The sequence below is a fragment of the Somniosus microcephalus genome, chromosome 9 (assembly GCF_052327205.1).
Source record: "Somniosus microcephalus isolate GS21.2 chromosome 9, FLI_Smic_1.0, whole genome shotgun sequence".
NCBI classification, from domain to species: domain Eukaryota; kingdom Metazoa; phylum Chordata; class Chondrichthyes; order Squaliformes; family Somniosidae; genus Somniosus; species Somniosus microcephalus.
In genome coordinates, this window is record NC_140995.1 from 211,531,399 (window position 1) to 211,545,742 (window position 14,344).

General features: G+C 44.6%; 1 protein-coding gene across 1 annotated transcript in view; it reads right to left on the reverse strand.

The window, feature by feature from the left end:
- Positions 1–1,596: 1,596 nt before the first annotated feature.
- Positions 1,597–14,344, reverse strand: part of nphp1 (nephronophthisis 1) — a 127,377-nt gene continuing 114,629 nt past the window's right edge. The window contains exons 18-20 of the mRNA XM_085997859.1: positions 14,268–14,341; positions 9,862–9,906; positions 1,597–3,012 (exon numbers count right to left, since the gene is read on the reverse strand). Coding sequence (XP_085853985.1) covers positions 2,734–3,012; positions 9,862–9,906; positions 14,268–14,341 — 398 coding nt within the window. The 3' untranslated portion in view covers positions 1,597–2,733. The remainder of the gene's footprint in view (positions 3,013–9,861; positions 9,907–14,267; positions 14,342–14,344) is intronic.

A 14,344-nucleotide genomic window follows, 5' to 3' on the forward strand; every position in this document is an offset into this window, starting at 1 on the left:
GTTGGAATCTGGAACTCACTGCCTGAAAGGGTGGTAGAGGCAGGAACCCTCACAACATTCAAGAAGCATTTAGATGAGCACTTGAAACGCCATAGCATACAAGGCTACGGACCAAGTGCTGGGAAATGGGATTAGAATAGACAGGGCTTGATGGCCGGCGTGGACACGATGGGCCGAAGGGCCTCTTTCTGTGCTGTATAACTCTATGACTATGAAATAAATCAGTGCTATGGATAAGGTGCAGGAAAGGGCTACCAGAATTATACCCAACCTCTTGGTTAGGAATAACAACAGAAAATGCTGGAAAAACTCAGCAGGTCAGGCAACATCCGTGGAGAGAAATTTGAGTTGACGTTTCGGGTTGCCTGACCACCTGAGTTTTTCCAGCATTTTCTGTTGTTATTTTGGATTTCCAACATCCGCAGTATTTTGCTACCCTCTTGGTTAGGAAGATAGGCCTGAGAATTAGAACTATATACTATTGGAGAAATAATGCTTTAGAGGGGATATAACTTAATTTTTTTTTTAAGTGGTGGAAAGATTGAACGTCAGATTGGATTGGTTATTTGAGATGGATTGGGATGATAGACTAAGAGTTAGGTTAAATGCACTGATGATTTAAGTCACAGATTCATCTAGGAGTATCTCCACACAGCAAGCCAGAAATTGGCACTTGACACCAGCCCAGATGCCAACTCGGAGGTACCTAAGCTCAGAAATGTTCATTCTAGCTGTGTACTACTATGTGCTTCTTTAAATGCACCCTACAGTACTATCCGCCTTTGCACATTTCCCTTGTTTCCAGGGAAATAAAACAAATTTTCTGTTCCCCAAAAGTGAAGCGTGGATTTTAAGTTTTTTTAAAAATATTTTAAAACACTCGCTCCTTTTTAAGACCAGCTGCCATTGATCTCCGTACACACAACAGTGCTTCACGTGCATGGTAAAAAATCACAAATCAGCAACTGTACACGTATCACACCTTTTAAGAAAAGAAAAAAGCTTGGAACAAGGAACAGTCATTTGGTCCATTAAACTCACAGCTTCCACCAGTCTATGCACCTCAATCCTTGTCCCGCCCCCGCTCCCCCCCCCCCAACACCCACACCAGCCAAGATCTTTATTCTTTTCCTAACCTCCATGGGAATCAGAGATTTGTATGATACTTCACCCCATTTCCTGACGGGTATTGATCCAGTTATCCAGTTCCTTTTTAAATCTATCAATTGATCTAAAATTAACTACTTTCTGGTAACCAGTTGCACATCACTTGATCAAACTTGAGGTTTTTGAGAAAATCTGAAATTTTGCCCAGTGTGAATTTGCTGCAAATCCAGGTTATGATTACGGATAAATACCTGCCTCCAAGTCTTAGTGATCTGCGTTTGTTCCATTTAACTAAAAGGAATGTCATTTTTAGAGGGAAAGATCTTTTTATTGGCCTATATAAAGAAAATGGAAATAATTAACTAGCCACATGATGTTACCGACATCATGAAATTCACGGACACACAACAAATCTAATATCTGTACAAATAATCTCCTTTTCACTGAAAGTACTAAATTGAATTAAAAAAATTACCAGTACACACACAATCCCAGTAAGATTGTAACAAACAGTGCACAATATATTTTAATTTAATTTGACTGATACATTTCAAAGGATCACCAAGACCCCAAATTTATGGTTTTCATGGAAAAATGAACAAACGCAGAATAAGATCCCCAAAGCCTTAGTAAAAATCCTGGATTCCCATGCAATAGGATTTAACTTATTCAGGCACTATAAGCCAGTGGCCCTGGACAACACAAAATGTACTCGGCGCAGCTTTTTGACATTTTTCTTTACAAGCATATCAACTTGGTTCTATGCATAGGGGCACTGTAAACAAAACCAAGGAGTGTTATGTTTGATTTGTACAACACACTGATTGGATAACTATGTGCAGGCACAAATTTGTGCACATGTCCAGTAGTTTACTGGCAATGAAAGCAGACTAGCAACCCTGAGGTCGTGAGTTCAAATCCCACCATGGAAAATTGTGAAATAAATGTGGCATCGCCCACGTCTAAAAACAATGCTTTTTAAAATTCTGGGCATCCTATTCTAGGAAGGATATTAGAACGTGAAATGGGTACAGTGAAGGTTACACTGAATTTGTACAAGATGTTATAATTATGAAGAGCCGCTCAAATATTGGAGTTTTTCCCAATGGTACAGGGCTGGTTCCAAGGGGAATCTAAAAGAGGTCTTTGAGATAATGAAAGATTTTGAGGGTAAATAGTGAAAGATTGTTTTCATTGGTTTGGGAATTGGTAACAAATGAGCACAAACTCACATTATCACTGGATAAGGTAAAATAATGTTTTCCATACATAGGGTTATTAGAACATGGAATGCTTTACTAAAAGCAGCTATTGTGGCAGAAACTACATTTAAAAGGGATTGGATAAGTATTTGAAAAGGAAGGATACAGGGAAAGGGCAAGGAAATAAGATTTGCCTGTAGTTCCAGTTGAAAAGCTCAAATAGTCTCCATCTGTGCTGTAATGTCTGAGTCTATGATAACATAAACCATGCTGAAATACCACCATCATGCCACTTGTACGTGATCTTATGAGGATAAAACTGACATGGCTACCTTTGGTTCTCTTCCCTCCCAAACAAATTTTAAAAAGTTTTGATGAACACTTTTTCCATGAGGCTATTCCACTTTAATGAAGGATTTATGGGTCAGTCTACAGCAACAGTCTTTCTGGTCATTCCCAGGAAATCGTAGCTTATCTCTGAAATATCAAACACATGATAAGTGTGCTCCGGAGAAAGCAGACTGTAAAGGGAGCCATTTTTCTCTTGGCTTTGCTGTAAAAAGTTTGCAATATCCTTCCAGCGGCTAATTTCAACTTCTTCATCTGCCCATTTGTTTGCTGGTAGAGTTGTGGAATGAAGAAGAGGATATACACTGTCATGGTACACTTGGACAAATAAATGCTTCATAAACTCTTGATCTCTCTGTAAAAAAAAAAACACAGAAATAAATTGTAAACTATTTCAATAATAAGGCATCTTTAATATTCATTTAAACATAATAGTAATGCTTTTGTTATGATTTAGTTGTCAAAAGATGTAAACAATTTAAAACAAAATAAAAAAATTAAATTAAATCCTGAGTTAATAGTATCCTGCAAGACGGTCCTATTCTAAACAACAGGCCCTTAACTTGCTGTATCTTGCTAATAAATGTAATGCACTAATGTAAAATAAACAATTATTGATTAGAATCAGGTATTGGCAGGATTGGATATACATATATAGACACCGTTTTCAATTTTGTGGCAGTACAATTCTGGAGTCAGAGCGATGATCCTTTTCTATTTCTATTTGTACTTTAAGGCCCAGCAATTGGATAAGGCCTGAAAACAGGCGCAGGGATCGCGATTGCGACTACCCCGTGGCCGTTCCTTCCGATGCAGGAAGCGCGCAAACGTGCTGTTGAGTGGCTGTGCGCCTCAGCAGGGGGCCCAAGTTCGTGCAAGGCTAGCACCAATTAAAGCTAGCCTGCACTTCTTAAAGGGGAGGTGCATTCTGGCTGCAGCAGGTGCTGGAAGTCGTTGTAGAGGAGCATGTGACCTGCAGGAAGAGTGAAAATGGCGCAACATGGCAGAGAGAGGGCTCCCAGATTTACTGATGCAGCACTTGAGGCCCTGCTGCAGGAGGTGGACAGGAGGAGAGGTGTCCTCTATCCACAGGGGGTCAGGAAGCCCTCCAGACACGCGCTGAGAAAGGAATGGGAGCAGATAGCCATCGCTGTCAATGTAATCAGTGTAGTTCCGAGGACCTGGATGCAGTGCAGGAAGAAGTTTAATGACACGAGTGGTCAAGGTCAGTGAAGTCATCTTCAAATGCCATATCCCACCATCTGCACCACTAGCCCCTCACTGCTCAATGCACGATACCCCATCACTCACCTACCAAAAATCTCTACCAAACACAACTCATCTCTCATTCATAGCTTCACCTCACCCTCACACACATACCACTCACACCTCACAGCTTACACACACTGTCAGCTATTCAACCATGACAGGCATCAAGCAAACTCATTGCACCACACTCACTGACACAATTCCCCTTCTTTTGCAGGACAAGGTGGCTCATAGCCGGAGGCAGCAGGATCTAACCAGCCGGGGGACAGGCGAGTCTGCATCACTTCACCCCCATGGAAGAGATGATGCTGGAGATTATTGGAGCGTCCACTGCTGAGCCTGTGGCCAGCGGCAGGGCTGAAACAATCCAAGATGACTGCATCCTCATACTTAATCCTCCTTCCCACATCCTACTCATCCCACAATCTCATCTGACTTAAAAGCTGTGGATGGTGTAAGCGTGTATCTCTTGCTTTCTCCCCCACCCTCCCCTCACCACAACCCTACCCTTGTGCCTTTCTCCTTTCCGATACCCTAGAACTGCACCTGGCCAGGCAGTGGTGGAGTAGCAGGAAATGCAAGGGGAAGAAGGAAGTGATGCAAAAGACACACCATCACTCGCTTTCACACTTGGAGTCACCAGCTCAGGTACTGACACTCTGCGTACTTTAGAAGGTAGGTTAGACGTGGGATTTGCACATGGTGAGACACCGGGCACGAGTGGCCTGCAGCCAGGGCTGGGGGCATAGGTAGCGCAGGTGCCAGCTCCCCAGAAGGCGAGGTCGCACATGAGTTCTGCTGCACAGGACCCAGATGAGGACTTCGATGGGGTGGCCTACAGAAGAAGGCTGATGGGTATACACAATGAAATACCTGCCACATTGGCAGGCTTGCCAGAAAGCTTGAGTGCAATGTCAAGGAGCATGGAGAAGTCCGGCACCAACCTTGCACAGGGCTTTGTGCAGAGCTTGGAGCCCATCATTTCCAGCATTGAAGTGATGGGCAACTCCATTAGTGCACTTGTGGACCCAACCATGATGCAGCATCTGATGGGCGATGTCTCAGTTTCCTATGCAGCACAAGCAGAAGCCACCCAACATTTGAGCTGCAGTGGAAGCTCAGACTGAAGTCATGTAAGATTAGCTTGCTGCCACACAAGCAGACTGCTGCCATCATGGTTACGATTACCAGTGTTGAAAGGGTCTTGCAGGTGTCACAGCGGTCCAGCAATCTGTCCTCCAACAGATTACTAGGATTACTGAGGTGCCGCCCCAGGGGAGTGGCGGTGGTTCCATGGAGGACAAACCTGCTGTCCTCTCTCAGGATGACAGTATTCATCCTCCCACCACTGCCACTCCACCAGTGCCCTTGCTGTTGCCTGTCAGCCAGCCAGCCCAGACTGCTGCTGCCCATGCCGAGGTGGTGCAGTCTAAAGCCGAGCCTTCTAGGCCCAGAACTGCTCGTGGTCGTCCTCCAAGGCTGTCTGCAGTCTTCCCCACTGAAAGTCAGCAGCCTTCCACCAGCCATGCTGCAGCCGCTGGGGTAGCACTGCATAGGAGCACTCGGACAGGCAAAGGCACACAGAAGACAGGCACAAAGGGACTCCACAAGAGTGATTAGTTGACTTTGTTATGTAATATTGGATGTATTGATGTACAAAGTTGGTTTGGAATGTCTGTATTGTGGTGGCTTTTATTTTAGCATTGTGGCAAACAGGTCACTGTAATGGTCCGTAACAGAGGGAAGGTAAGAACATGAGAAATAGGAGCAGGAGTTGGCCCTTTGAGCCTGCTCTGCCATTCAATAAGATCATGGCTGATCTTCTACCTCATCTCCACTTTCCTGAACTATCCCCGTATCCCTTGAGTCCCTTAATATTCAAAAATATATCAATCTCTGTCTTGAATATACTCAACGACTGAGTATCCACAGCCCTCTGGGGTAGAGAATTCCAAAGATTCCCCACCCTCTGAGTGAAGAAATTTCTCCTCATCTCAGTCCTAAATGGCCGACCCCTTATTCTGAGACTGTGACCCCTGGTTCTAGATGCCCCAGCCAGGGGAAACATCCTCCCTGCATCTACCCTGTAAGAATGTTGTATGTTTCAATGAGATCACCTCTCATTCTTCTAAACTCTAGAGAATATAGGCCTAGTCTACTCAATCTCTCCTCATAGGACAATCCCCCCCATCCCAGGAACCAGTCTGGTGAACCTTCGTTGCACTCCCTCTATGGCAAGTATATCCTTCCTTAGGGAAGGAGATCAAAACTGTACACAATACTCCAGGTGCAGTCTCACCAGGGCCCTATATAATTGCAGTAAGACATCTTCACTCTTATACTCAAATCCTCTTGTAATAAAGGCCAACATACCATTTGCTTTCCTAATTGCTTGCTGTACCTGCATGTTAACCTTCAGTGATTCATGTACAAGGACACCCAGGTCCTTCTGAACACCAACATTTCCCAATCTCTCACCATTTAAAAATTACTCTGTTTTTCTATTTTTCCTACCAAAGTGGATAACTTCAAATTTGTCCACATTATATTCCATTTGCCATGTTTTTGCCCACTCACTTGGCCTGTCTATATTCCCTTGAAGCCTCCTTGCATCCTCCTCACAACTTACATTCCCACCCAGCTTTGTATCATCAGCAAACTTGGATATATTACATTTGGACCCCTCCTCCAAATCATTGATGTAGTGAATAGCTGAAGCCCAAGCACTGATCCTTGCGGTACCCCACTAGTTACAGCCTGCCAACCCGAAAATGACTCGCTTTTTCCTAAGTGGGACTGTGGGTGAATGGGTAATTGGGGTTGCGTTCACTGAACTGCAGTCGGATCAGTTGATCACGGGCAGCCCAGTTGGTTGCCTCCTACCTTCCTCGTCCTCCTCCTCTTCCCCCTCCTCTTTCTCCTCCTGTTCAGCTCGTCACCGAATCCCTGGTGGAAAGGGCTGTGCCCTCATGTTGGTAATGTTGTGCAGCATGCAGCAAACTATTCTTGAGATGCGCTCTGGCGAGTACTGCAAGGATCCTCCAGAGCAGTCCAGGCAGCGGAAGCATTGTTTAAGGACCCCAATGGTCTGCTCAATTCCATGTGGCAGCATAGCTTTCATTATAGGCATGCTGCCTACATGTGGTTGGGTTGCGCACTGGAGACATGAGCCAAGTGGTCAGCGCATTTGCCAAGTGCTTTTGTCGCCCAATAGCCTCCCTCTGGTTTGTTGTAATGGCTGAAAAGCGGATCGTACATCGGACTGCCGCAGAATGAAGTCATTATGGCTGCTGCCATGATATTGAGCATCGACTTGCATGATGCACTAAGTATGATCGCACAATAGCTGGACATTGAGGAAGTGGAATCCCTTCCGGTTGCGGTACATCTCCGAGTTCACATGTGGCGCCCGCAAAGCGACGTATGTGCAGTCAATGGCACCCTGTACCATGGGGAAGCCTGATATCCCAGTGAAGCCAAGTGCTCGCTCTGCCTACTTCTCTCTGGCAAGAGAGTGAAATGCATTCACCTGTCTTTGCATACAGAGCCACAGTGACCTACCTCCCTTATGCAACAGTGAACAGCAACTGTGAGATGTTGCAAATGTCACCTGCTCCAGCTTGGAAGGAGCCCGACGCATAGAAATTCATGGCCACGGTCACCTTCACAGCTACTAGCAATACTGTCCTCGCCCCGCTCTGAGGCTGCAGATCTGCCTGCAACAGATGGCAGATTTCAGTGAGCACCTCTTTAGTGGAGAAGTCGCATGCACTGTTCCTCACTGAAGTTGTGGTAGAAGTGTTCCCTGAAGACCTGGGTAGACACGGTCTCCTGCTGAAAGCCCTTCTCTTCACCCCCCCCCCCCCAACCTCCTTCCCTCTTCGAGGAGCTTGTCCTCCTCTGTGTCGCCTCTGCTTATTCTCTCCATCATGCTGCAAGCCAAGGGGGATATAAACTGCAGCACCCATATCTGGGATCAACTGGTCTGAGCAGAAGCCTTGAAGTAAGCTGCCACACCACTCCCTTGAGACTTCAGCAACTTCAAATAAGACACCAAACCAAGAAACACCTCTACAAACTCACCAAGAGCCAGCAGAATTCAATCAGCAACTAACCTGAAATAGCGCTGGTGGAGGGTCCTTCCTGCTGCTGAACGCATGTTCAGCTCTGCATGTTCAAGAGAGGGCGTTGGCTGCAGTACTGAGGTCAAAAATGGCAGCGCTATCTGCGTACTCTGGATTACATCTGCATCTAATGTTCTTACCCAAGTAAATTATTCTATCAGCTTGTTCCATTTCCACATTGCTCACCAAGACATTAATTTGTGAGATCCTTTTTTGTGATCAATGTTCCCATTAAGCTGTGCAGTCGTCTGGAGTTCCCGTGCAGGCCACTCAGCGGCGTTTAAATGGAAAAACTGCGCATGCACAGAAATTTGAATGGGCCATGCAGCCCGTTAAAGGGGCCGTGCACACAAAAGAAATTAGAGGGAACACTGTTTGTGATTACCATCCAGTTTGTCTGTTCAGCTCTTAATTTTAAACTATAACCCAAACTTGCCTGATTTGCCTTCTCCAATTTTCCATTGATCTTGAAACCCAAATTCTAACTCGCCCAGACTGGTTTTCCGAATGAATTGAGAGTAGAAGTTTAAAAGATTGCGTAATACAAAATCTTGTCTTTTGACCTTTGTCCATTTTGTCAACTCATTACTAACTCCTACTGTTGCTTGTTGTTCCCAGGAATGATAATTCCTAAGTTTTAGATCTTTCCCATCAATTCCAGCTCTTTGCAGGATGTATATTATATATTGTGATTCAGAGTCAAACACTTTCTTGTAATGTACAAAGTATAGATTTTGATCTTCATTTGCTTAGTTATCATTCTCAACCAAATAGTCCTTTGCATACACCCTCCTCACTGCTAAAGTATAACTCTTCCTTATTTAATTCCCAAACCACTTTCCTTTTTATTCTTACTAATGTGATGAATTTTAGCATTTTCACACGTGGTTCACGAGACTGATGGCTTTGTGTTCTCTAGATTCTGTGGCCTTTGTTCTGAACATAGATCTGGCCAAGTCCATGAGTAGGATTTCTAACTACTGTATCACAGAGAGTGGGCCATTTTCTGTACACCAATTTCCCCACCCTTCAGCATCTCTGTTTGGACTTCATCTGCCTTTCCTTTTTTATATTCTTTATGCTAGATTTTATTATCAAAATAGAACCTAGGTGCATCCACACAGAGAGGGAAGGGAAGCATTTAAAGTAACAAAACTTAAGTGTACATTCCTCATTCCTAGCAGCAGACTACTGAATGTCGCTGAGACAGGTGTGGGAACAGCTCATCTGCTTGATTTCCTAGCCAGAGAATTGTGTGTAGGACAGGCAGACCTGAAAAAAGGTTAGAGAAAGAAGAATGTGTGCTTTCCAAAGTAGAGCTCTTTTAGAATTAGGAGCCAGATAGATATAAAATAGCCTTTTTTTTTTGAGGTTCTATTTTTTCTATTTACTCCCATTTTAGTAGTCCTTCCAGCTCCATACCTCCTGTAGGTTGCCAATGTTGTTCTTGAACAACCAACAGGAGGCACTCAAGAGCTGTTTAATGAAGATACTCCATCTGATAAATGTTGTTTGATAACGCTCCTGTGAAGTGCCTTGGGATGTTTTACTACATTAAGGGTGCTATATAAATGCAAGTTGCTGTTGTTGTTGATAGTGACTCCCCCTTCCACCTCAACAAAAAAACAGCCTGGCCTCTTTAGTACTTTTTTATAGCAGTGCAGCAGAGACTGGAAACCTTTCAGAATGGAGGAACCAAATCTGTTACAGGCAAGATTTTTCTTTCTAAATTAATATTATTTCATGTTACTGTTAATTTACGGGCAAGCCAGACTGGTTCAGAACATACACCTAAAAAGACAATACTTTACCTTCACAGACCGCCTTAGAGATACTTCCTTTTCAGACCACGCACTCTGACAAATGGAAAACAAACAGTTATCAGTAATGGCAAAGAACATTTCTAACATTTACAGTGCTTTATAAAACAGCAAAAGAAAACATCCTTATCCCCAGTTACAGAAATAAAAACATTAATATAAAGAAAGGGCATCTTTAAATAATACACAACAGAACTCCCAAGAGGAATATAGCCAAATCATGATCTACTACACTAATTAAGTACAAAGTTATTTTACGAATAATAATATCTATAGTCAATCATTACTTTAAAAAACATATCAGGGTGATTGACATCATTGTTGAGTTAAAAGAAAGACTATCTCTGTTTTGGCAGTCAGTGTGAACACATACATAGGTGAGCTATAACACATTTGGGACAGGAAGACACAAATCATCTGGTATTTTAAATTTAGAGTCGGGCTCCGGAGGGCAGAGCTTGAAATGTAGACTTGTGACCTCTGTGCAGCACTCTTCACTATTTCACTTTACCTCCCATCGCTACTTCAAATTAAGGACCAGCAGGGTTGCAGAATCATGGGGGACGATTTTGCCAGCCATGGGGAGGTGGGTATGGAGGTGGGCTGCTGGGAAAATGGCAGAATTTGGGGGCGGGTGCCCAACCCACCTCCATGCCATCTTCCCAAGAGGCGGGTAGCCATCCCGCGCCGGGTCCCGTCTCCTTGGAGGCGGGAAGGGATTAAAGCCTATTAACTGCCTGTTAACAGGTAGTTAGCAGGCAGAAAATAGGATTATCCCCTTTTTGGCCTCCAGTGCAGGCTTCCCGAAGGCTCCGAAACCTGCCAGGTCAGTGAGGTGAGTACTGGGTCTGCGGGGGTCGGGGGGGTTGCAAAAGTGTGCTGTGAAGGTAAGTGATGGGTGCAAGAGTGGAGAGGTGAGTATCTGAGGTAAGTGCAAAGTGTCAGTAAAAGTGTACTTACCTTTGTTTCTTCCTGCAGGCTTCAGTCGATGGGTATGCGGAGAGTCTCGCACCTCCGTGTTGCAGATGAGAGATGGTCGTTGCATTCTCAGATGCAACAACCACCTCAATTCTGTGAAAGAAAGAGGTTTGATGAGTCTTGAATTCAAGACCTCATCAAACTACAGAGAATGTCAGTGTTTGACAGCTTCACAGAGCTGTCAAACGATGACAATTCATCTGTCCAAAATTTTTGACAGATGAAACGTCATACGTTGACGTTCTCTGCAACCGGCTTTCCCTTAATTGGCCTGCTAAGTCCGCTGGGCAGGCTTAACAAGGTCAATCAAGGGAAAATAGCGTGGGTTGGCCAGAAGATGATGGAGGCAGGATTGAAACCTGACAAGTGGGAGTCCCGCCTCCAAAAGCTCTCCTTTGAGAAAATCACCCCCTGTTACATGGCAACGGCATGGGAATCCAGCTCCTCACATTTAATTTGAACAGAGACCCAACACAAACCATGCAGCCCTTGGAATGTAAGCTTTAGAGCTTCCCTTGATTTATACTAAAGTGGGACCAACTGTAGGAGTACCGTGCACCTGGAATCGACAGCACTCTCACAACATTAAAGCATCTACAGAACCACTGGCGCAAGCCTGTGAATAGGTCAGTAAGAGCGCATAGCATGTTGATGGTTAAAAAATTATATAATTTCTTTAAACGTTGGATTTTCAGCACCAACACCAATTGTCATTATAGTATTGGAAGGAGTGCATGGACTTTGATCGTAAACACTCAACTAGAATTAATCTGAACATTTTGATTGCAAATTCTAAATGATCAAATCTCACTTATCTTCACTATTGTGTTTTACATCAAAGGAAATGAAGAGTGATTGGCAATTGGACTCAGTCTTCAAGTTGATCTTAATTGGGCCATATGGTGCAGTTTATTTTCACATATGCATACTCCATACAGCTGAGCTGAGTTGAGCAAACTAAAGCCATGAGGAAAATGTGACTTAAGATTGCAAGGAGTAAAAACTGGGGAGAGCCCACTTTGGTGCCCTGAAAAAGTTAGCGCCCCCACGGCCGATTTTCCCAGGTAGTGCCCCGAGAGGGAGGAGGGGCGCTACTGGAAGCACCCCGCGTCCCTCTTGGGGCGCTGCAAGCCAATATCTCGGCGCTACGTGCTGCAATGCCATGGGGCAGGTGCTGGCAGGCGGCCAGCAACAAAAATGGCTGCCTGCCACCTCCCCTTTAACTAGCGCCACCCCGGCAGTAGGTAGACCCCCCCTGACCCCGGCGGACATAGCGTCCAACAGTAAGTTGAGGGGCACCACCCAATATTACAGCCGGGGCGCGAGCGGGGCGCTGCGCACGCCGATGGCGTCATCGCCGGCGGCGCAGCACTGCCACTAACCTCCCGCTGAATATTGCGGGAGGTGTTAGCGGCGCTGCGCCTAGGCGCTAGTTGATTTGCGCACCGTTAGCGAAGGGCGCTAACAGGAGGTGCAAAACAACCAAATTTATCCCCCTAATTCTTATTTGACCCCTAGATCAAAATTTGTTTAAACCAATCAATCTCTTGAGGCAACCTTTCAGGGCTGGCCCTGTACTAATCTCTGCGCTCTCCCCTATCTTGTAAGTCAAAGAAAACTTGATTGATTAGTTGTGTTTACTGATTTAAATTATTATAATTGTATGTGGTAGGGTTGAGCAATCAACTGGCACCAGAACTATTTTACCAGTGTGGGCGCTCCTATGACAAGCTGCAAGGCTGCTGCAGCTTTCATTTTTGTAAAAAGCCTAATCCAAAAAATTGTCTCCACCCCTGATTCAGCCCATCTGCTGCTGAAACAGTCATCCACGACTATTCCAATGCTCTCTTGGCCAGCCTCCTATACTTCACTCTCAATTAATGAGCTTATCCAAAACTCTTCCGCCTATATCCAAACTCGCACCAAGTCCTGTTCACCCATCACCTCTGTGCTTGCTGACCTACCTTGGCTCCCGGTCCAGCAATGCCTCCAATTAAAAATTTTCAACCTCGTTTAATATCCCTCGTGGCCTCATTCTACCCCCATAACTTCCTCCAGTCCTACAAACGTGCAAGAATTATTCGTTTCTCCAACGTATCCTGGCTCCCTTCGCCCCACCATTGGCTGCCATGTTTTCAGTCGTCTCAGCCCAAAGCTCTGGAATTCCCTTCCTAAACATCTCCACCTATCTCTCCTCCTTTAAGATCCTCCTTAAACCTACCTCTTTGATTTTGCTTTTAGTCACTGCTCCCAATATCTCATTCTTTGGCTCAATGTCAATTTTTGTCTGATTATACTTCTTGGAATGCCTTGGGATGTTTTCCAACATTAAAGGTGCTATATAAATGCAAATTGTGTTGCTGATGTCACTGTCCATCCATACTCCAGATAACCTACTAAAGGAGGATGTATTTGTCTGCATTTAAAAATAAACACAAAATTGCCTTAACATCTTGCATTTCTATAGCACTGTTAACGTATTAAAAAAATCCCAAGGCACTATAGAAATGCATCAGCAGACTGAACAGTAGAAGGAGAATTTGGTTCATTGACCAAATGACCAATCAAAAAGATATGTTTTGAAGAAACGGAAAGGCAGGGAGACAAGTAGCATGTCAAAGCCTTGGGAGTTCCAAATAACTTGTGGCGAAGAGCATAACTAGAGGCATCAATATAAAATAGTCACCAAGAAATCCAATAGGGAATTCAGAAGAAACTTCTTTACCCAGAGAGTGGTGAGAATGTGGAACTTGCTACCGCAGGGAGTGGTTGAAGCAAAAAGTATAGATGCATTTAAAGGAAGGCTAGACAAGCATATGAGGGAGAAGGGAATAGAGGGTTATGCTGATAGATTTAGAGGAGGCTCGAGTGGCGCATAAACGCCGGCATGGACTGGTTGGGCCTAATAACCTGTTTCTGTGCTGTATATCCTATGTAATCTGCCTCTTATCAAGAGCGTCGTGGATAGGGAAGCATGGATGAGCTGGAGGCCAGATACAGATGTCCATGGATCATGGGCTGGAATGAAGTTACTGAAATAGGGTAGGGCAGAGCCACGGAGGGATTTGTTAACAAAAACAAGAATTTTGAATTCAGCGTGGTGGTGAAAATGGAGCCCGTGGAAGTCAGCGAGGACAAGGGTAATGCATGAGCATAACTTAGTGCGGGAAAGGACGCAGGTGATGGAGTTTTGGACGAGAGGAGTTTGTGTAAGATGGAGCATGGAAGGCTGGTGGGGAGGGCATTGGAGTAGTCGAATCCTAAAGTAACAAAAGCATGGATAAAGGTTCTGCTGGTGGTATTGGTGAGTAGGGGGCAGGTGCATGCAATGATATAGAGGTGGAAGTAAGTGGTCTTGAAACTAACTGTGGTTTTGAACATGCTAGGAAAATGGTAGTGTTGAGCAACAGCAGACTTACCCGAAGAGCATCTACAATATCAGTTTGTTCCAGCAGTGCTGGAAACGTTGCCAACACTGGGTTACAGATGAGATCTG